The sequence below is a fragment of the Aphidius gifuensis genome, linkage group LG2, assembly GCF_014905175.1.
Source record: "Aphidius gifuensis isolate YNYX2018 linkage group LG2, ASM1490517v1, whole genome shotgun sequence".
Classification (NCBI taxonomy): domain Eukaryota; kingdom Metazoa; phylum Arthropoda; class Insecta; order Hymenoptera; family Braconidae; genus Aphidius; species Aphidius gifuensis.
In genome coordinates this window covers 26,372,137-26,394,849 of record NC_057789.1, presented here as the reverse complement: position 1 = coordinate 26,394,849, position 22,713 = coordinate 26,372,137, and the positions used below count along the sequence as shown (strand labels likewise).

The 22,713-nt window shown below is 26.3% G+C and overlaps 1 protein-coding gene across 1 annotated transcript in view; it reads left to right on the top strand.

Annotated features, from left to right (window-relative positions):
* The first annotated feature begins 3,694 nt into the window (after positions 1–3,694).
* LOC122849896 (protein lozenge-like) overlaps positions 3,695–22,713 on the top strand; it is a 21,914-nt gene continuing 2,895 nt past the window's right edge. The window contains exons 1-4 of the mRNA XM_044148797.1: positions 3,695–4,201; positions 4,367–4,597; positions 9,441–9,554; positions 11,939–12,316. Of these exons, the coding sequence (XP_044004732.1) occupies positions 3,925–4,201; positions 4,367–4,597; positions 9,441–9,554; positions 11,939–12,316 (1,000 nt within the window). The 5' untranslated portion in view covers positions 3,695–3,924. The remainder of the gene's footprint in view (positions 4,202–4,366; positions 4,598–9,440; positions 9,555–11,938; positions 12,317–22,713) is intronic.

The following is a 22,713-nucleotide window of genomic DNA, read 5'->3' as shown; positions in this document are numbered from 1 at the left end:
AAGTGATAAAAAATATTTCATATATTCAAAAAAAAAAAATAATAATCAAAGTAAATTTCTAATTGACTTGAGAAAAATAAAATAAAATAATTAATAGCCATTTAATTTTTATTAACTATTATATTTTTATGTTATTTTATTTATAACTTTTATATCTACTTATTAGCTGAATTTTTTTTTTCTTTTGTAAATAGATATATAAAAATAAAAAAAAAAAAAAGTTTCTGTATTTTCAAACTTTGATATATATTTTTATTCATATTTTTAAAAACTTCCTTTCTTTATTATCGCGTGTATATTTTTCAACCCCCTGGAGGATTATTAACTGCACGCGGAAAACAGGGTGAGGATGGATTAACGAGACAGGCACATATATAATACCGAATCAACGGAAATGCTACTCATTCGGTTTCAACCTTGTGGATTATTTGTCTCGTTTTATTTCATGTTATATAAAAACCACTAACGTGTATTTTCGGCGGTTATTAATACCATTATTTCGATATGTTTTTATATTATTTATATAAATTTATTTTTTTTTTTTTTCATATAATATTTGTTTTTTCTTGGATGTTAATGTTTAACTTCCTTTGGTCGTTTGACTCTGAGGTTTAGCTATTTTTTATTTTTTTTTTTTTCGTGCAAAATGATAATTAACTTGGTATATTTAAATAAACAATAAATAAAATAATTAATATAATTAAAATAAATATTTTATTTATATTATTAAATAAAAGATAATTTTTTAAATGAAAAAAATATAATGTTAAAATTATTCTAAATTTATATAATTAATTATAAAATCATCAATAAATTGATTTAGCGTATTATTTCAAGTTTGTATTTATTTATTTTTTCTGGCTTTGTCATTTTGATAGCATGTGTGTTTACTGTTTATATAGGAAATATATATTTGAAGAGGAAAATAGGTGGCTTTTGAAGAAGGGTTTTAAGCTGCAATGAAGTAGAAAGGTCATCTAATCGTCGACCCTCTATAGTCTTGATTTAGGACAGGATTTTAATTACAAGGGTCAAGACCAAAGTGGCTGAACATACTTGTCCTTCTGAATCTTGTATTTCAGTTACAATATCCTCATTTGTCTGACACTTTGGATAGTCTCAAGCTTCTAATACACGATACATATTATATCTAAAACTTTTTAAATAATAAAAAATTTATATAATTATTTTTTTTTAATTATTTTTAAATAATCATTAAAAAAAATTACAAAAATATACATAATGAGATGGGAGATTTACAAACTCTATCTAATTTTACTTAATCTGCAAATTGTCAAAATTAATTGAACTTTCTTTTCTTTTTTTACCATTTTTACAAGTTGAAAAAATATATAAAAAATGAAAATGATTAAAATGATTGCGGTAATGAGCAATAGCCCAGAGAGATTTATAATGTGCGGGCGCGCGAGACGGTAAAGTTACATTTGTAAACACAGAAAAGGTTAATGATGCTCTTCCCGGTTCATATCAAGGTACGAGTGTGTAAAACCACATCTGCATTCTCGATTGCACTTTGGCAGACCACAATAGAGCGTGGTCATGAACTGTATAGTCCAACGAAAAGTAAAAAAAAAAAAATAAAAAAAGAATTTTTAAAATACTAATATCAACAATTATATTTAATTAAAAAAATAAGTTGACATTGTTACAGGCAAAAAATATATTAAGCATCTCTCAGTACCAGATAAATTCTTGCAAGGACCTTTGTAACGAAGGGAAGTTTAATGAAGGGGTTAAAAAAAGGGTTTGATTTTTATTGATGATAAAGACGATATATATAGCTAAAATTTAAAGGTGATTTAAGATTTAGTTGAACAATAATATTGTCACGTTAATGAAAAAATATTAAACAATTTTTTTTAAATAATTTTAAGGGTGGGACTTTAACAAGCCCCACCCTCTTTTGAATTGTTCCCGCCTCCGAGAAGTGATCGACACTTGTTACACGCCTTGTTGGTGGGAGATATACTGAAAATATTTTCAGTGGTTTAGGTAAACGATGCTCAAGCTACTTCGATGTCATCAACACCAAATTTAAATTAATCAATGGTAATTATTTTTTTATTTTTTTTTTTTTTTTGATAAAATTTTTTCTCCTCTATATTTTCTTTCTCTATATTGTAAAAAAATATATTGGTAATATTTATATCAAGATTAAAAATGTCACATGAAATGAAATTGTTAAATTTTATTTTTTCACATGAAAAATTTGAATTTTTTTATCGTTTGAGGTATATAGAAGTTGATGATATAGTAAACAAATCAAAAATTCATGATTATGATATCGAATTTACTCACCAAAATGACTGTGTTATGTATTTTGAGTTACCGTGGGAAAGTAATGATAACAAGTGAATAATTTGGCACACTAAAAGTTGCCAAAATGTCACCACTTCCTGAACCACCTTATATCATTATTTTATTTTTAATCATCATTATATTATTTTATTTATAATTATTGTCATTTGGTAAATCAAAAATTTGTCCTAGTTTACTATTGATCAAATCAAAATAACCGCATATTTTTATAAAAAAATATAAACTCAATTTTCAACACACTCAAAAAAAAAATAATAAAAACTGCAGTATATATGAAAATAAAATAATAAATAAATTATCAAAATTAAAAATTATTATTGTTTAAAATATAAATTTCATTTCATCGTTGTATATAGTATCAATTAATTTATTTTTATTTATTTTTCAAATGACATGAAGACTTGAAGAGTCCACTCAATTAATGATCATAGAGAAAATAGATGTATTGTGAAAAAAAAGGGGAAAAACAATTCAATGATTGATAACAGCAGGGGCAAGAGGGAGTAAAAGAAAAAGAGAAGGAGTAAATAGACTATTGGTAGCGCAGTGAGTTTTTAAAAAATGATCCGAGATTCCGTCAGTGGTATTATTGGTGGTGGTGTTATCAAAAGTAGTGGGGTATGAAGAACAGTAAAAGTAGCTCAACAAAATCAGGAATGAAAAGAGAAACACAGATGAAAAAAAAAAAGAGTTGATGAGGATGAGAAGAATGAAGAAAAAGAAGGGGAAATTGACTGGCAATATAGCTAGCTTGCTGCTGGTTGATGAAGAACAAAAACAATGGGACAATATCCAAACTGAGGGCGAGACGTAATATTTTCAATGGGAGGTATATGTATATGGCAACAACACTGTTACGATTGTGAGGGGTTTTAGGGCTGTTCTGTTCGTGCGATCTCGTGGAACACGCGGCTCTCTCAGTCAAACACCACAGCATTACGACGTGGAACGTCAAACGTGAATGTACTAAACAACACTCTCTATAATATTCATTTACAAAAACTATAGAAATTTTTATTTTGATTATTTTTTTTTTTTGTTAATAATATACTGTCTTGTATTATTTGTGGACAAGTGAGATGTGATTTTATTTTTTGTGTTTTTATAAAATATTAATTAATTAATTTTTTTTTTATTTTTATTTTATTATAAATTAAATTTTGAAAAAAAAAAAAAAAAAAATGTGTCAATGAAATGATAAAAGCAACTTTTAAATAGTGATATTGAGAAAAAAATATGTAAATTATTATTGTGAACTGTGATTATTGTGAAAAATTTAAATTTCTAAAATAAAAAAAAAATAAAAAAAGTTATAATATGCTATTGTTAATATTAATGATAATAATTAATTTATTTGTTTTGATTTTTAAATATATATACTCAGTCGATAAGATAGTTTCGCGGTGTGTTTTAAAAATAAAAATTTTAAGGATCAAAATTGATGGGCAGTTGATAATATTATAAAAATTTAATTATTTAAATTTAAATAAACAAGTAGTTAGTTAGAAAATATTAATTGTTGAATTAATAATTAAAATCGTGAGTTACTCGAAGGAAACTTCGGGGCGTCGAAACGCCGATGGGATGCATCTACCGGTGGATTCGGTTGGTTGTGGGGAGAATTATGATTCAGTTGGTTCCCATGAGGGTGCCGGTCTTATAGGTTCATCTTTGGGAACACTACGTAGTGTTGATACAAGATATACTGGTGAAGAAGAAGACGACGACGAGAGTGGTGGTGCCAGTATCGGAGGTACAGGAGGCGAAATGAGTGAGGGTGCTGCCGTCGGTGAGCTTTGGTGGACCGAAAGACTTGTTGGTGAAGCTCAAGCTGAACATCCTGGTGAACTTGTCAGAACTGGTAAATATTTTTTTCTTAGAGCTACAATTATTCCATCAAATTAAAATGATTATTTTTTTTTTTTTCTAATTTTTCCCCACTAATATATTGTTAATTCTAGGTAGCCTAATATCGTTTATTTTATTATTTTTTTTATTTGCTCAAGTTAATTTTTAATTTTTTCAGGTTCCCCATATTTTTTATGCAGCCAATTACCAACACATTGGCGATCAAATAAAACACTTCCTGTTGCATTTAAAGTTGTTGCTTTGGGTGATGTTGGTGATGGTACATTGGTAACTGTACGTGCTGGTAATGATGAAAATTGTTGTGCTGAATTAAGAAATTCAACAGCTCTAATGAAAAATCAAGTTGCAAAATTTAATGATTTGAGATTCGTTGGTAGAAGTGGTAGAGGTAAGTTAAAAATTTTACTTTATTTTATTTTATTTTTTTTTTTGTATAAATTTAAAAATAATTAATAAAAATATGAAATTGAAAATAAAACCACAATCAATGTCATCAGCATGATTGTCAATGATCATATAGTCAGTTTGACAAATGCTAAATTAACCAAGTCTCTCGAAAATCAATCTTTTGCGGTGTATGTATATCAATATATGTTTTCGAATATATATATACATATAATAATGAAACATCTGTTTCTGGCGACAGAGATTAGCAAAGCCGCGCACAGTAAAATCCATTTTATCCATTGACCCTCCTAAAATCACGGTTATTGTAATCATCATCATCATCATCATCATCATCGGGTGCACGCTCTCAACCTCCGGTAAACTCATCCCATCATTGAATTGGAATACCACCCTTTGCTTCACTTAAATTTTCTATATTTACTTTCCTTTTTTTCCCCTCATCATCCCTTTTCATCATGAGTGACTGTATCTCTCATTTCACTCATTCTCATTGTGCGCAATATTCCCAGGTCCCGTCGCCCCCAGAGTCATTACTCGATGTCCGCCACGAACCCCGGATGGCCACGTGAAACAACTAGCCGTTAATCAGAAATCATCGTAACGCTATATATATATACCATAGCTAAATCAGAAATCTCGGAAAATCATGTTTATACAAAATATTACATTTCGCACAACATCATAACTAAAATATATATACATATGCATTTGTATATATAGATATATTGTTAGTCTATTGATTAGGCTGATGGAGAGAAAAAATACCACATCAAATTATTATGCTAGGTAATTAATGCAATCTTTAATTAGCCAATTGATACATCAACCTCGCAATATTGGTATATTTCAAAAAAAAAAATTGTCAAATGATTAATAACATAATAAATGATTCAAGAAATTTTTTGATGTTCATAAAAATGACATCCGACAAAATTTGCTGTCATCAAAAAACCCAAGGGTCATTTAATTCAGTGAATAATCGAAGCGACAGTTATTTATCAAACTGTAAAATACATGAGCTATTACGGTTTTTGATAGGATGTTCTATAACGTTACAGAATCAGAATGAGATAGATTGTGATACACACACAATTGTTCTATATATTAACAAGGGAATGAGACAGTTGTTTTCCAGCCCTATTTGAAACGATGCGTTATAGATTGACCAGTGGGTATGTTCAAAACGAGCGTTAGTGCATGTGAAATTGCATCATCTATCTTTCAAGTACATTTCATCATTTTCCCTCATTGCATCAAACTTGAGCATCAACTGTCAACATGACTTTTTATAAGCTAATTTAATAAAAAAAAAAAAATCATTTATAATTTACAGTAGGAGAAATTTATTTTATATTAATTAATTAATTAATTTAAATTAATTTAAAAAATTACTCAACCTATTTACGTGTAAAGAATTTAAAAATAAAATATCAATTTTTATTTTTTTAGTATCCAATTTACTTCAAGTGTTTATTTTACCCCACGTATCCCCAATTTTTTTTTTATATTGTTTTTTTATCTATGAAATATTATTTCTTTGTTTTTTTTTTTTTTTGTTTTCTATAATCTGTAATCCTCAATTTTGGTGATTGATCGAATTGCCTGTAGGTAAATGACGTAATACGACCACTAGCATTTGCCAAATATAATCGTTGCTTCAAATATATATTTTCCCCATCGCGGTGTCTGTTTCGACAGTTTATTAATTTGATGGATATACTTCTCTGTGTGATGCACTGTCCCACACCAATGACTCATGTATGCACTTTATATTTTGTTATAGACAATACACATATATATGCAAATAAATTGAGTATACAAATCCATTGATCCCATCAAAGCCAAACGCAAATCATTGCTTGACCATTAACAATCAATTTATTTTATATACACAATCTCAAAATCAATTTTATACATCAATCTTTTTAAATTTACCAAAATAAAATAAAATTATATATTTATATATGAAAAAAAAAAAATAAATAAATGATTAAACACTATGTTCAATTCCCCTTATTACATCAGGAAATTTCACCTTGATAACACTACCTAAATCATATTGCTGTTATTAATAATACACAATATTATGGAAATTACGATTTCAAGTAATTATTTGACAATTTCAAATGCACATCCTGACAAACAAGTGGCTTGCATTTGCTTCATCAAGTATCCCCCTTTTCATCTCTTAATTATAAATAATTTCTATATTCAAATTATCTTTCTCTCTCTTTCAATTTATCAATCTACTTTGTTCAACAAGTATAAAAATAATTCAAAAAGAAAAAGAATTTAATTTTAATTAAAATATCAAATAATGCTGTAGTTTCAAAAATATTATACGTTGATATAGCTTCAAGTCATTTCTAATTATTCACAACACTATATACACTGATCATCTAGACTAAAGTTTTGAGGTATTGTGTTACGTTAACACCATACACTTATATGTCTAGTTGATCTTTTGTGGATGATATCCTCATACAAATATTCTGAAAGCATGATAGTGATAGAACATACCATAGAAATTATACAGTAGTTGAAAATGTATATATAATATAGGTGGCATATACGCGTGGCACAATTTTGTCTGTTGTCTGCTGCTGTCTACCACCCGTCGGTTCATTCTATATACATTTGTCTAGTACTAATACCACTACCAACATCATCATCATCATCTATCCTATTCTCACTTGAATTCTATTACTATGACTATCGCATCATCACGTTATATATTCTCATCAACACACATTACATGCATACATATATCATATTCATGGATGATAGTATGCACGAGCCAACGTTTGGTTCCCTGTCTCTGCAGATGACCGTTCCCATCATCGAGTATTAACCGCAGTTCCCGGGCACGAGGATATAGGCTCGTACGATGAGGCATTATTAGCCTCCAAATGCGATAGAGCCAATACAACTAGATCGTTCTATCTCGACACATCACCTACTAAAGCACTGTAGCTCATGTACTGTCATGATTTTTTTTTTTTCATAAATATTTAAATTTTTATTTTTTACAATGAATTGCTGAGCTATATATATTATGCTTTATCAATTTTTCATATTTTTTCAACACATATACAAAGTAAAAAAAAGATAAAAATTAATTTAAAAAAATAAAAATAAACATACCTTTTGTTTCATGACAGCTTGATGTTTGATATTTGATTCCATCACGAACATGGTCCAATTAGTCATATCGTTAACCTGTCTTAGTATTCTCTTTAGCACCTAATCGTATAACACAATTAGCCGCATGAGTTTTGATATTTGAATCATGTAAGATTATTATCTGAAACAAAAAAAATAAATAAATGGTTAATAATGTCTTTAAAATATATTTTAAATCTTATAAAGGAAAAAATTGATTTAAAAAAATTAAATTAATTAATAATAACAATTTAATATGAAAAAAATTGTTGTTATTTTTTGATTTGCTTATATAAATTTGTGGAATATACAGAGAAAACAAGGTGAAACATGATATCCGACATGCAGTCATTTTCAGTTGTGTGATACCCGTGGGGTATATTTGATGCCAGTTATCATGTTGACAGATACACAGCAGGGCGACAATTTACCCAATGTATCTACACAACTAAATTTACATACACGTACATATATTTACGCACTTGCAAAATATACAATTAAAAAATCATTATGAAAATATATATACAAGCATCTACACAGCATATTATTAATTTTATTAAAATATGTAAAAAATTCATAGAATTATTTTTTTTTTATTAAATGTATTATGATAAAATTAAAAAAAAAAATGAAATAATAAAACTATGAAGAGCTAGTAGTGTTAGAAGTTTGAATATATTATTATGTCGTTAAACAACCAATAATGATCACAAAGAAGCAAGTCAAAAAAATATATATACAAGTCGCTTGGTTGGGTGCGGCAAATATTACCAAATGCATATTAGCGATGGAGGCGACGGACTATCTTTAAAATATGTAGTCAATCTTACCGACGGACATTTATGAAGAGAGAATTAATATACCGGACCTTCAACCTCAAGACCTTCCACGGTGATATATGCCACCAAAACCTCGCCCCTCTTTCACACTATATATTTTAAATTTTATTTATTATTTTTTGTTTTTTGTTTTTTTTTTTAATACTCTACCATTTTTTATTTATTTATGTTTATTTTGTATTTTAAGCCGACACATCTAATCGGAAATTCATCTATTGTTCATAGCTGATACTCAAAAAAACTATTAATATTTTATAGGGGATATATTTTTTTATTATTTTTGATGACTACTGTGCGTGTAAAATTTGTGTCTGTTCTTACTCTCCATTAATGTCACTTTAGCTGATCATATAACTTGAAATAAAATGATATTTTATAGCATTAAAAAAAAATCTATAAATGAAAAATTAAAAGTATAAAAATAAAAAGGCAACAGCATTTTAAAAAACGTTAAAATATATAAAAATCTTTCACTCATGATTGATGAGCCATTAGGCCGAAGCAATTACTTCAAGTTGCGGTGAGCCAACGAGTGGAATGGCATATTGGCGACATGTGAATTGTTTTCCATGACCATATCTTGGGTATATATGTTAAACGAATTCTCAAAAAGATTTAGTGAAAGGAAAATAAAATTAATTCAAAAATATAATAATGTTTTAAAAAAAACAACAATAACACTCAGCTTATATATTTTTATAAATAATTTAACTTTTTATCATTAAAAAAACTATTTATAAATTTCAAATTTGTATATAATTTTTTTTTTCTACAATAGTAAAAGTATATTAATAATTTAAAAATAAATATTATTGTTTGCAGGAAAAAGCTTTAGCATCACAATAACTGTTTCAACATCACCACCTCAAATAGCGACCTACACAAGAGCCATCAAAGTTACAGTTGATGGTCCAAGAGAGCCACGATCAAAAACACGTAAGTCAATATAAATATATAATTATTAATTAAATAAATATTATATATAATTTAACAATATATTTAATGCAAAAAAAAATAAATAATAATAATTTGTGAGAATCCAGAAGTTTGAATATACCTGAACCAATATAATTCAGACAGAGTCACTATGTGGTAATGGTCGAGTCATTACCAAGCAGATGGTGCACGATGATGCAGTGGCCGACGTAGGGCACGTGTGCGTGTTTCATTTTAGCTCGTGTTTTACGCGTGTATCCTCAACACATTTTCTCTAAACCACTCCTCCTCCTCCTCCTCCTTCTCTATATATATATACACTACCAATGCCACTGGTCTCTTCCTGAATCAAGCTATATCAAAAAGTCGATTCAACACTGTATCCTTTTATATATGAGTAGTGGAAAATTAGTATATATATATTATATTTCAATACATGTTGTTAATATACACTCATACATGAGGTGCTCATGACTTTGTTCATGACCATTTGTGAATATTTTACATGTACCCTTTTGTAATACAAATGACTGAATAATAGTCAACCTCAAAATTCCCCAAGTGATTTTACATTATGTATTATCATTTTGAATTTCAATATTTTTTATATTTTATAAATTTTTAAATCATTGAAATATTTTATTATTATTATTGGAAAAAAATTATTAGTAGAAAAAATTTAATAATATTTTCAACATGTCAAAAATGAGGTTTAGAAAAAATTTGAAAAAAAAAAAAAAAAATGATGATGATTTGTTGGAACACGTGATCCGGTATATGTAGAGAAAAAAAAAAAAATTTACGGTAGTAGGCGAGAACATATTGCATATGTATATGATGTAACAAAAGACAGAGATGTTGGCGTGCTTCAGAAATTTCGCGAGGTGATACGCGTGTCGTTATTCGACAGCACGAAATCCAAAAGAGACAATATATATGTAGTTTTGTATGTATATTTTTTTTATTTATTATTTTTTGAAAAAAATAGCTTTTTTTATTCGGAAATTGGACATAGAAGCAAACAACACTCACGAGCCTCAGGACAACGATGGTCAATTCATTGTTTAACAACAATGAAATTTTAAATCCACCCTACACACACCTGCCACCACTCATTACATATATTAAACATAATCCTTTCGTGACTTTTGAATCGTGTGTCTCTTGTTCCTTTTTTTTTTTTTTTTCTATTTTTGTTCCGCTTTATTTTATTATTTTTTCCTTTATTGTCATAATTTTGATATTTTAGAGAAAAAAAAAAAACATTTTTTTCCTCATCGATTTGCCAGTTGGTTGAAGCACGATTTTCGATAGAAATTGAAGTGGAATTTTCACTCATGGCTTCTTTATTATTTTATTATATGTATTATTATGTTTTAAAGCTTCAAAAAAAATTTAAAAAAACTTCATCATGAATTAACAATCGAGTCCAGATGCACGATTGTTAAAAAGAGAAATTATATTATTCATATTATAAATACATAAATAAATTTAATTTTGTTAATAAAGTCAAAATAAAGAAGAAAAAAATACTGACAAGATGGTCCCGGGCTAAATTACTACACGAGATTTATTTATTAAAGAGAAAACTCGTTTATTATATTATTGCCGCCATGTACAGGGCGGAACAATGTGAATTGATAAGATAAGCTCAGTCAACATTTTAATTATCAACATTTTATTATTATTATAGAAAATTATTAGATAAATCTATTAGAATTTTTTTCAAAAACTTTTCAACACGCATGTAATTGTATTGTAAATCTTTAAACTTTGTTTCTTTTAAAAAGCTAAAACTAGAAACTAAAAATTAAAAATATAACTATTATACAAATTAATTTGACAAGATTATAAAAAAAAAGTTATTAAATTTTTAATAATAAATATTAAACTAACTGGACAGTTGTCATGAAGTTTTACCACAATATACATAAAACTATATTTTACAAATTCAATTTAAAATTTTCATTAACAATTAAATTTTACTCGGTCTTTTATTTTTTATATATTTTTAACTATACCAAAGTATCATTGTGTGATAAATAAATTGCAATTTCTTTGTTGATTAATAATCTATCAAAGATATTAATATCAAAATTTAATAAAAATAAATAAAAAAAAAAACACTGAGGAACATTGTATTGAAATTCCGTCAATTTAGCCAGGACCCTTGTGGTATTACAGGTATTCAATTGAACATCTCCGTTCATATACACGTGCCACGTATGAATTTCTTAATTATCCCTATCAAATTAATTGGACAAACATGACTAATGACATAGTCATTCATCAATGATGATACAACTCAATTAACAAGAAATAAATATATATAGGTATATATAAACATGGATAAATATATCAACAGTGATTATTGGATTTTCTAGGACAACAACATCAACAATTTCGTGCACTTGGTCTTGGACAAAGACCATTTTTGGATACACCATCATCATTTACATCTCATCTACGTGAATTGGAATCATACAGAAGAAACAAGCATCATCATCATCATCATCTTCATCAAACCAGCCATTTACATAATCAACAAAATAATGGAAATAATAATAACAACAATAATAATTTAACCAACAATAACAACAACAACAACAACAATAGCAATAATAACAATAATAATACAACATCTAATAATTGTACGAGTAATCAAAATAATGTTGATCAAAGTTCATCACCAAATTCAACAACTCATCTTGGAACAACAACGACAAATCATCAGGATTGTTTCAAACATAGTCCACACAACGGTGAGCAAATATCCACATCATTTTTTTTTTTTTTTTTCAAATATTTTTTTTCAACAAGCAAAATTGTTTTTAAAAAAAAATCAAAACGAAAAAAATGGTCAATTTAGTTTGTATATATGTGTATATATATACTAAAGTGCGAATCATCAAAAGAGCTTATCTCATTCTCATTTTGTGTCTTATGGTCCTGCTTATTTTTATTCTCTCTTTGATGCTTTAAAAAATATACTAAAGTTAAAAAGAATAAGATATATATTCGCAGTTTCTGGCGAGGTAATAGTTTCATACCTCGTTCCGGCTCTGCACCCTCTAATTCACCATAATAACGACATTCAACCTGGCTATTCTATCTTTTTCTTTTTATATATTTTATTCTCTTTTACTATATCAAGCTCTTGATGCATCAACAATTGCAATCACAAACCAGCAGCAGAAGCAAGTCTTTTATATATATTAAAATAAAAATAAAAACTAATATATTTTTTAAAAAAAGTAAAAATTCTATTCACATTTTACTTGAATATAATTATTTATATTTTATTTTTAAAAATTATTACACGGTGTTGTTAAAAAATTTTCAATAATTTTATATTATAAAGAAATTATAAGGTGTTTTTTTTTTTTAGTGTCCACAATTGTTTTTTTTTTTTTCGCTTCTTTTAAATTTAAAAATTATTATTTTTATTTTTTGGCTTACTTTATTTATTTATTTATTTTTTTGTTAACGCTGAGTCTTGCATCAGTGGTCACGAGCTGATCAAAGTTAAGTAGACGCACCCGTGCTTCGATACTGTACAAGACTCTCTTTGAAGCTACAAGCTGCGGTTTAAACTCTCTATGTACCCTCCCAGTCTCTTTTCAAGTTTCACACACACACACACAGCTTCTTCTGAATTTTCTCAAGGGGACTGTGTATACTCTGGACGTTGTTGAAGATAAAAAAAAAATTTCAAAAAAGAGGAGAAAGAGATGAATTTAGTTTTAGCCGTTCCTCATTGTTTATTAATTTATTATTATATGTATATACATATATCGATACACACATCAACCTTTTGTCGGACCACGTAGAGATCGGCCACTGTTGCAGTAATTACCTCGTTTACTCCGTGGGGCTTTAGTCGTTGTTCTTTTTTCGCGCGGCATTAAAGCAAAGAGACCAAAAAATAATATACAAAAAAAATAATAAAAATTTAAAAATTGAAACATAATGGGAAAAGACTATATGTGCACCTCCTCATTGTGACGTACATACTTTTTTTTTATTTTTATTCTTTCGGCAACAAGTGGTTACTGCCAATGTAATTTGTCTTTTTTTCATTAAACTCACTTAATATTTTTTTATCTTGTAAAATTGCCAATAAATATATTACTAAATTATTATTTATTTATTTTGTTGAAAAATCAAAAAAATAAATATATAAAAATAATAAACATTATACCAATATATATTACTAATATAATATTTATTTAGAATAAATTTAGTAAATTCATTATCAAATTTATTTGATATAAAAATAATAATTTATATTCTTAAAAATAATAAACATTTCAAATTACATAATATTTATATTGATTCACAGAATCATATATTTGATATATAAAAATAATTCTTTATCAAAAATGTAGAATAATTTTTTTTATTTTTTCAAATCATTCAGTATACAACGTATAATTATATTATATTGATATAATTCAGCTTGAATCATTCAGTCTATACAGATAATATCTTGATATTCGTTCAGTGAATCATCTTGAATTATCTTCGTAAATCATTCAAGGCAAAATGTAGAAAATTTTTTTTTATTTTTATTTAAATCATATCGAATAGGTCACGTACGTATTTTACTATACGTGCACGCCTGCGTAATACCAGGGAACACGATCGATTGCTTCTCCATCGATCATTCGCATGTTGTTTTTGTGCATCAAAATCTATTTTTTTTTTTTTTTTAATATTTTTTTATTGTTTATATTTTTTCCATCACACTTTTTATATATATATATATTGGTAGTTCAATCAATACAATATATATTCTACATCAATTTTTATTGTTTAAAAAAATTTTCAATTATATTATAATAATTTTTTTTTTTTTTTTATAATATACCAACAAAAATTTATCTTGATGTCAAATTATTTCGCAAAAATAATATTTCTGCATTGTTGTAACTTTAGTTATGATTACTGCGACGCACAGTTGAAATTAAAGAAGTTGAGGGAAAAAAAAAAAAAAAACCAGGTAAATGGAAAAAAGAAAAAAAAAAAAAAAAATTGAACAAAGAATACGAAAAGATGAACAAATGATTCGCTGTCTTTTATAATATAACCGTGTCCATTTCTCGTTTTCTCCACCCAAGAATGAAAAATCCGTGAGGAAGAAAAATATATATATATATATATACCTCATCTTGAGTCGTGATCGGGGTAATGAGACCCAGGAGTCTTTTTATTCAACTGGATAATCTTTTTTTTTTATCCCCTCTTCACCTCAATGAGAACGTGAAAGACTTATATATACAAACGTTGTATAAAACAAGAAATAATATTAAAAAATAATAATAATACAAAAAAAATAGTAAATGGAAAATAATAATAATAATAATTATATTAAAAAAATAATAATATACTGACAAAAGGTATATGATCAGTATTTTATATATATAGTGAAATAAAAATTGGTGATGGTGGTGGTATATCTGATTATGGGGTGTCAAACAATCATGCTGATTGTATATTCGGTGATGTTATATATATTACTATATATACTACCTTCTGTCTGAACTCTTTACCTCTTAAAATTGTCTTTATTTTGATCCTTTTTTTTATCTATTAGCACAAGATTATAGCTGACTAATTATTTTTCTAACAATGATTCAAAAAAAAAGAGGCAAAAACTGGGTTAAAAATAAGTTTGAAAATTATTCATGTATGGCAATTATCTTGTTAATAATAATTTAAGAAATTAATTAATTAGTTAAATTACTGCAAAAGAATAGTAAGGTTTAGTTATTACAACACCAAGAGTTAATTGAGATGAGAAAATAAAATAAAAAGAGAGATGCTATTGGATAATTCAGTGGATCCATATAGAAACTGAAAACGGTAGTGGTTGGTTGGTTGGTTGGCTGGCTTGTCGAGGGTGGTACTACCTATCTATTTTACTTTTTCATACAATTTCATAAATAATAACAATAATCATTTCAACATCTTGCGTAGGTATATACTTTGAATCACTTTAGTTGACTTGTGTTCAAGTGAGATAGTCGCATACTCAAGACTCATTACCTATTTACCAAGATGCAAAAATCCACTTATTTCTAGGTGGCTGGTAAATCTTAATACACAACAACAACAACACAACTTTACAATTTTCCCACGTGACCAAATACTTAACAGAATAACAAATTTAACAAAAAAAAAAAAAATGAAAAATAATAATGATAAATCAAGAAAAAGTTGGAATGCAAAAATTTGTTTTTTTATTTTTTTTTTTTTGTTTCTTTCGTTTTCTCATCTTACGAAGGTCAACTAATTTTTTTTTTTTTTTTAAATTCATTTTAATGGACAAGTACAGTGATTTGATTGTTTTTTTTTCGAGTACTTTGACATTTTTTATTCTTTCATCAAATTATTTTTTTATTTTAAATTTATTTTATATTGAAATATAACAATGCGTAGAGTGGCGTAAATTTGCGGTGACTGAAAGAAAGACTTGATGATTTTTTTTTTCTGTTAAATGTTTTATAAAACAGTTGGAATTTTATTTAAAAAAAAAAATAATATTCTTGATTGGTTTTGAATTTTATAAATGAAAATTTGTTTAAATATTTTTTTAGATATTATTTAGGGGTAAAAAATGGATTGATCAGCTCGAGTTGAGATGAAATTAATATCCAAGTATAGATATGTAAGTTATGAAACCTTTAGCATTTACGAAAATTTGTGATAAACTTTATAAAGAGAGTTGGAAAATAAGTACTGGTATTTAGGGTGTGTCTTGAATTTGAGTGTGCGTGACATTTTCCTAATTGCCCTCCAGTCAAGTCACTAAGAAAACAACCCTTATCCAATACACGCATGACTCTTTTGGCTTGAAAGTTAACACCTAAAATATTTTATAATCAAGACTCAAGATATTTTATCCTGTGTATATAGTTAACATCCATTTAATTAAAGCGATATTCTTCATAAATCTTTTCATGTTTTATTGGTTCTTGATGACAGTAATTTTAGATAATTTTTTTTTCAAACTTATTATATATACAAATGAAAAAATAAAATTATCAAGATGTCTACGACGTTTCCTTTTTGGATTAAATTTCAGTCAAGTAAAATGTACGCTGTAGCTGATTAACATAGCTATTATTTTTAGATTGGATTAATAAAAATAAATCAAAGCCAAATATTTAAAAATACCTTATCAACCGAGTATCAATTTATTCTTAAGGAAACCTCTGTGGCTGAACAACTGCTTAGCAAAAACCGCGATAAACCAACTTAATAAATTTTCCTTAAACAAATTAATGTATATAAAAATTTTAAATAACTCAATATATTTCATTTGAAAAAAAAAAACTTTTCAAGTATCAATCATCAGAAAATTCTAGACTGAAGATATATTTTGGCTAGACATTATTTGAAATGACAGATAAAAATATCAGGCGTCAAGAAATATCACTGATTTTTTTTTTGAAATTTCTGTCTTACAGTTTATATTTTTATTATTTCAGTGTAAAAATGAGACTGCATTTACTGATAAACTTGGCGTCGTTAAAATCATAGATTTTTTTTTTAGAATAGATAAAAAAAAGGAATATTTTCAGTTGATTTGAATATTTAGTGTATTTTAAATTATTTGAAATATTATTTTTATTTTTTTTTTTGTTTTTAAATGTTGTAACTTGCTTATAATGTTGTTTAAAAAATATAAAAATTCCCACGGATTTACCCAGGTGTTCCAGACCATTGATTAAGAACCTTCAATCATTTTTCCACACTTTTTTTCTTTATTTATTTTTTTTTTTTTTCATTATTGAAATTCAGATTATTTCTTTAAGACCTAGTTTCGTCACTTGGGATGTCTTCATTCATGCTTTCCAATTATTGAAAAGTGTCCATGTCATTCTGATATTATTTCGATCCAGAACGAACAATAAAAAAAGGTCATCTAGGTCATTCGACAGCAATGAGTCTTGATAAATATATATATATTCTATCAAAGACTTGTAAAAAAAAAAATTGTAATATTGTTTACATTTTTAAATGATATTTTTTTCAAATAAAATTGAAATTTCAGTAAAATACCGACACATATTTCTAGATTATTTACCGTTAAATACTTGAACGGTAAATGCAGTAGTTTATTAAATTTTTTTTCTCATTTTTATCAAAGTAAAATGAATAACAAAAAAAAAAAATAAAGAAAAAAAAAATTAACAAACGTAAAGTCAATGTTCCGTTGTTAATCGTGACTCGGCTAATCATTTTATGAAAATTGGTCAACTCTATTTTTGGTAATTGAAATTTTTTAACTATAAATTTTAATAAAAAAAAAAAAATTATATAATAAAATTAAATGACTAATTTATAAGTTAAATGTTTTTATGTATTATTTGGTTTTTTTGTTGAATCATAATTGAGTAAAAAATTTCCAAGAAATCATCAAAACATCAAACAACTACATAACTTTACTCGCAAAACATTTTTTAAAAAATAAAAATTAATACTACGAATGCTTGTAGTCACCGGAAATTCTCGAGATCCATTGACACAAAATTTTTACGTGAATCATGACAATAATGGGAATAAAAATTTTACCAGAAAAGATTTTTTATATAAATTTAAATTTTTATCTTAAATAATATAACGACTAAATATCATGAGCATAACTTCAACGCGAATGAAAAATAAAATAAAATGAAAAAAACCTGATGGAAGTTTGGTTTGGGGGATGAAGTTAAACGGGGCTTCATGTCTTTCACTGATTTTTAAATTTAATAATAAATAAATTTATAATTTTTAAGAGAATATTAAAAAAAAAAAAAAACATGAAAATAAAAAAAAATTATATATATTCTTGTGTACTAATAAGTGCAGGTACATTGGCATGATCATGTTGAAGTTAAAGGTATTTTAAAATATGAACGAATTAAAGGATAAACGGATATAAGGATGTAAAGAAGAGAAGGGTTGAAGTAGTTACATGAACCATGTCCTGTCGAGCATGGATTTAACTCTTTCATATCTTTATTTTGTTCTTACTTTTTTATTTCTTATTATATACGTTTTTTATTTTTTTTTAAATAATTTTCGGAATCACTTTGAACGCCTACTATAAGCACCTCAATGAAGGTCATCAAGAATTTTTTTAAATCAATTTTCCTCATTCGATAATATAAATAAAATAAATATTTTTTTATTGATAAAAAATATATTTATAAAACAGAATGATAATTTTAATTATTTTATTTTTTAATTTAAAAAAAAAAAAAGTGAAAGTTTCTGGTTCAAATAACAGGTGTCTCGACGACGCAGGGTATAGCTCGATTCGACAAAGATCGTCGATCAATTAACTTGCCAATAAAAAAAAAGCGTCACAAAAAATTCGTAGATTAAAAAAAAAAAAAAAACTCTGAATGACGATAATAATTTTATTCACGCTTTTTGTGAATATATAAATGTTTTTTACAAATTGATCAATTTACCGTTTTGTATTACTCTAGTTACATTAACAATTTAAACTATTATTTTATATATATTTTTTTTTAAAGAATTAATTATATTTTAAGTCAAAAAAAAATAAAAAATAAAAATAAAAATGATATTTGACTGCACATTGGCCGTCGTTTCCCATCGCAATTCACAAAATAGACAGTTGTTAGCAGCTAATCACACTGGCTAATAAGAGACTTGGTTCAAACATTACCGGTTTTTGTCTTATAATATTCTAACCTTTTTATACTTCCAGAAATAAAAAAAAAAACTATATTTTGAAAAAAAAAAAAAAACCTACTCGGAAATGACAAAACTATTGTCTTCTCTTTTATTTAACTATACAACTGTTCTCTTCCGTTTTATTTGTATATATATATATCAACCCATCTCTTTTAAAAAAATATATATATAAAAAGAGTAACTAAAAAATTTTACCTCACAAAATTCCATAGTTTCGCGATTCTGTAGGCCAAAATGGTCTCTCAGAAACACAACAAACTCTGTATTTGTCAATGACCAACCGTATTATCAAAGGACCTCGCATCCGCTCATTTTTTTATTCTAAAAAAACTAAAAATTATTTTATGTCTTTCCCAGAAGATCTATCAAAATATACCAATATATATATACTTTTACCATCTTCCCCATGTACCTTTTCTTTTTTTTTATTAATATAAATTCGAGTGCGAAAAAATTGAGGCAGTATTATAAAACAGGTATATTTATAAAATATACTTATAGATGTATATATTTCAATTGATGTAAGGATGAAAGGGAAATGTATCAATGAAAAAATAAAAATATGGTGTCGAAGGGATCGTAAGTCATGTTCGTGGTAGCCACCAATTACCTATATATATACGAGCAGAAAAAAAAAGAGTGTAACGTGAATACCGGCAAAAAAGCATTGAAGAAGATAGAAACGATTGGAAAGATAAGAAAAAAAAAAAAAAGGATCAAGAAATATATATATATAAAAACAGGGTTTCCGGACACGCTACTTGGGGCCCATCCATTCATACAGCCATGACTTTTTATATTCATTCAACCCTCGAAAATTACGGGTGAGAAAAAATGAAAAAATAAATTTTAAGAATGAAAAACAGAGTATATTTTAAGATAGTTTGTTGAGACGAAACAAAAAAAAAATACAAACAAGTCCAGCTATATTTTTTTTAAAAATCATGTTTACTATCATCTTGGATATATAAAATCTTAACAGCATCCTTTTTATTGTATATAAACCGTGTGACTTGAATTTTTTTTTTACATGCGTGATCAAATTTTGTACTATTGTTTACCCCCCGCATATTGAAGTCAAGACTTCCTTCCTTTACAATACGACTTTTTTTTTTTTATTTATGAATAAATGAAGTCCGGTATTATATCTTTATATGAAAAAAAAAAAAAAATTGAAAACAACAAAATGATGAAGAAGAATATGTAAAAAAAAAAAAACAAAATGTGAGAGGAGAATTAAGAAAAAGTCTATATCCAAATACTCCAAAACTTTTCAGTCGAAACGAAACAGGATGTATCGAATTTGAACTGTCTTGAGAATGTTAAAAATATTATTAAAATAAAGAAAAAAAAATTAAATCAAAATACAGTATCAATTGTATTTGATTTTTATTATTTTTTGTTTTTTTTTAAATACAAATGCCAGATGTTGAAATTATATTTTAAGTAAACGTGATGAATGCAACAATTTAAAAAAAAAATTATTTTTCAAATATTCAAGTATACTTATTTAAAATTTAAAATTTCAATTATCGATTTATTAACTTTGGAATAGCTTATCAAAAATGACAGTATAAATAAATAAATTTCAACCAGAAAAAAAAAGGCCACGACAATTTTTAAAATACAAAAATTAAATTGACAATCAAGACGAGTGACATTGTCAAAAATATTAACGTAAAATAATAATAATAATTAATAAGTAGAACATGAAATATAAAAAAATGAAAAAAATATGAAATATATAAAGTGGGGCTTCGGTTCTCACCGAGATAGATGCTCGCTCGATCGTGTAACGTAAGTTGATATTCCGTCGTATCGATATTATACTCGATATAAATATAAAAAAAATAAAATAATAAATATATTGTAAATAAACCAGTAAGTCGTTTCACATATTAAACTGGCATACACCCTTGAAATATGTGTCTCTCACAAGACTTATCCATTAACGACAAATACTGGTTGGTGAAGTCTTACGCACAATGTCCTCAGGAAATCTTGTGCTGCATTTACAACTCCCTCGTATCATTTACAATCAACGGTTTTATTTTTTAGTCTATTTTTTTTATTTTTTTTTTTTTTTATAAACACTAAAATATATATTTTACATACTACATATATAAAAATAAAATAAATAAAACATTAAACAACGAGAAAAAAAAATTAATATTTTTTTTTAAAAGTATCACCGGGATTATATTACTTTCTTCTTTGGGAACGACACAAAAAATATATTACATATAAAATAAATATTATATTATAAAATAATTAATTAATAATAATTAAAAATAATTAATTATTTGTCCTCCTTTTTTATTATTATAATTGTTTATAAATAACAATATAAATACTGGTCTTTTGGGAGAATGTGAGCTATATATTTAGAAGATTGTTGTCAATAATATATGAGTGAAAAAAAAAAAAAAAATAAACAAAATAAAGTTGTAAAAATTCAAAACAAAAACATCAAAGTATAGAGACAAGTGGTTTATTTGATTCAAAGAATTTGACCCAGTAACCGGCATCATTATAGCAATTTTGTTACGAATATCCCATGAGGAAAAAAAAATAGGAGTAAATTTTGGATGACCTTGTTGTGTTCAACACAATATCAACAACATCGCACCAATTCAAAGAAATATTATGTAAAAAAAAATTACATCAAGGGAAAATAATTCAATAAATATAATTTAAAAAAAAAAAACTACTCCAAATTATCAGCAAGACATGACGACAACAACGACACGTCAAAAAAATAAGTCAGAAGCATGAATAACCGGTTCAAAAAATTTAGATATATATTTACTGTTTTTGTTTTTGTTTTTTTTTTTTTTTTCACTCCGAAATAATGAACATATTTATTACATACATATGTGTGAGTGTGTGTGTCACCAGGACGCGCACACACACAAGCGCGTGAACACACCGACACGAAAACTCGACAATTTTTTATTACAAAAAAACAATAATTTTTCAATAAAATAATTAATGAAATTGGCTTATAATTATTAAAATAAATTAATTAAAATAGAATTAAGATAGAAATACATACAAATATTTGGTGATTCGGAGCAAAAAGGGCATTGGAATTTTCGGAGCAAAATTGATGCTGTCCTTTTTTCATGTTCACAAAAATTTGTAAAATAACTAATTAATTCACTTTAATTATCACTTTTTTTGTATACACATTATTGTCTTGCTTGAGGCTATCAAATTATGATAATTTAATTATTAATTTACTCACTTTTTTATTTAAAATTGTTATAAAAAGATGATGAAAATTTAAGACGCGCACCACCCCCCATCTAATGAATTTGCAAACTGATGAAAAACAAAAAACGATCGGTACCCTTTTTTTTTTTTTTTTTAAATGGCGGACAGTTAAGCAATAAAAAAAAAACAACGCGCGAAATTTTTTTTTAAATTTGAATATTGTTTA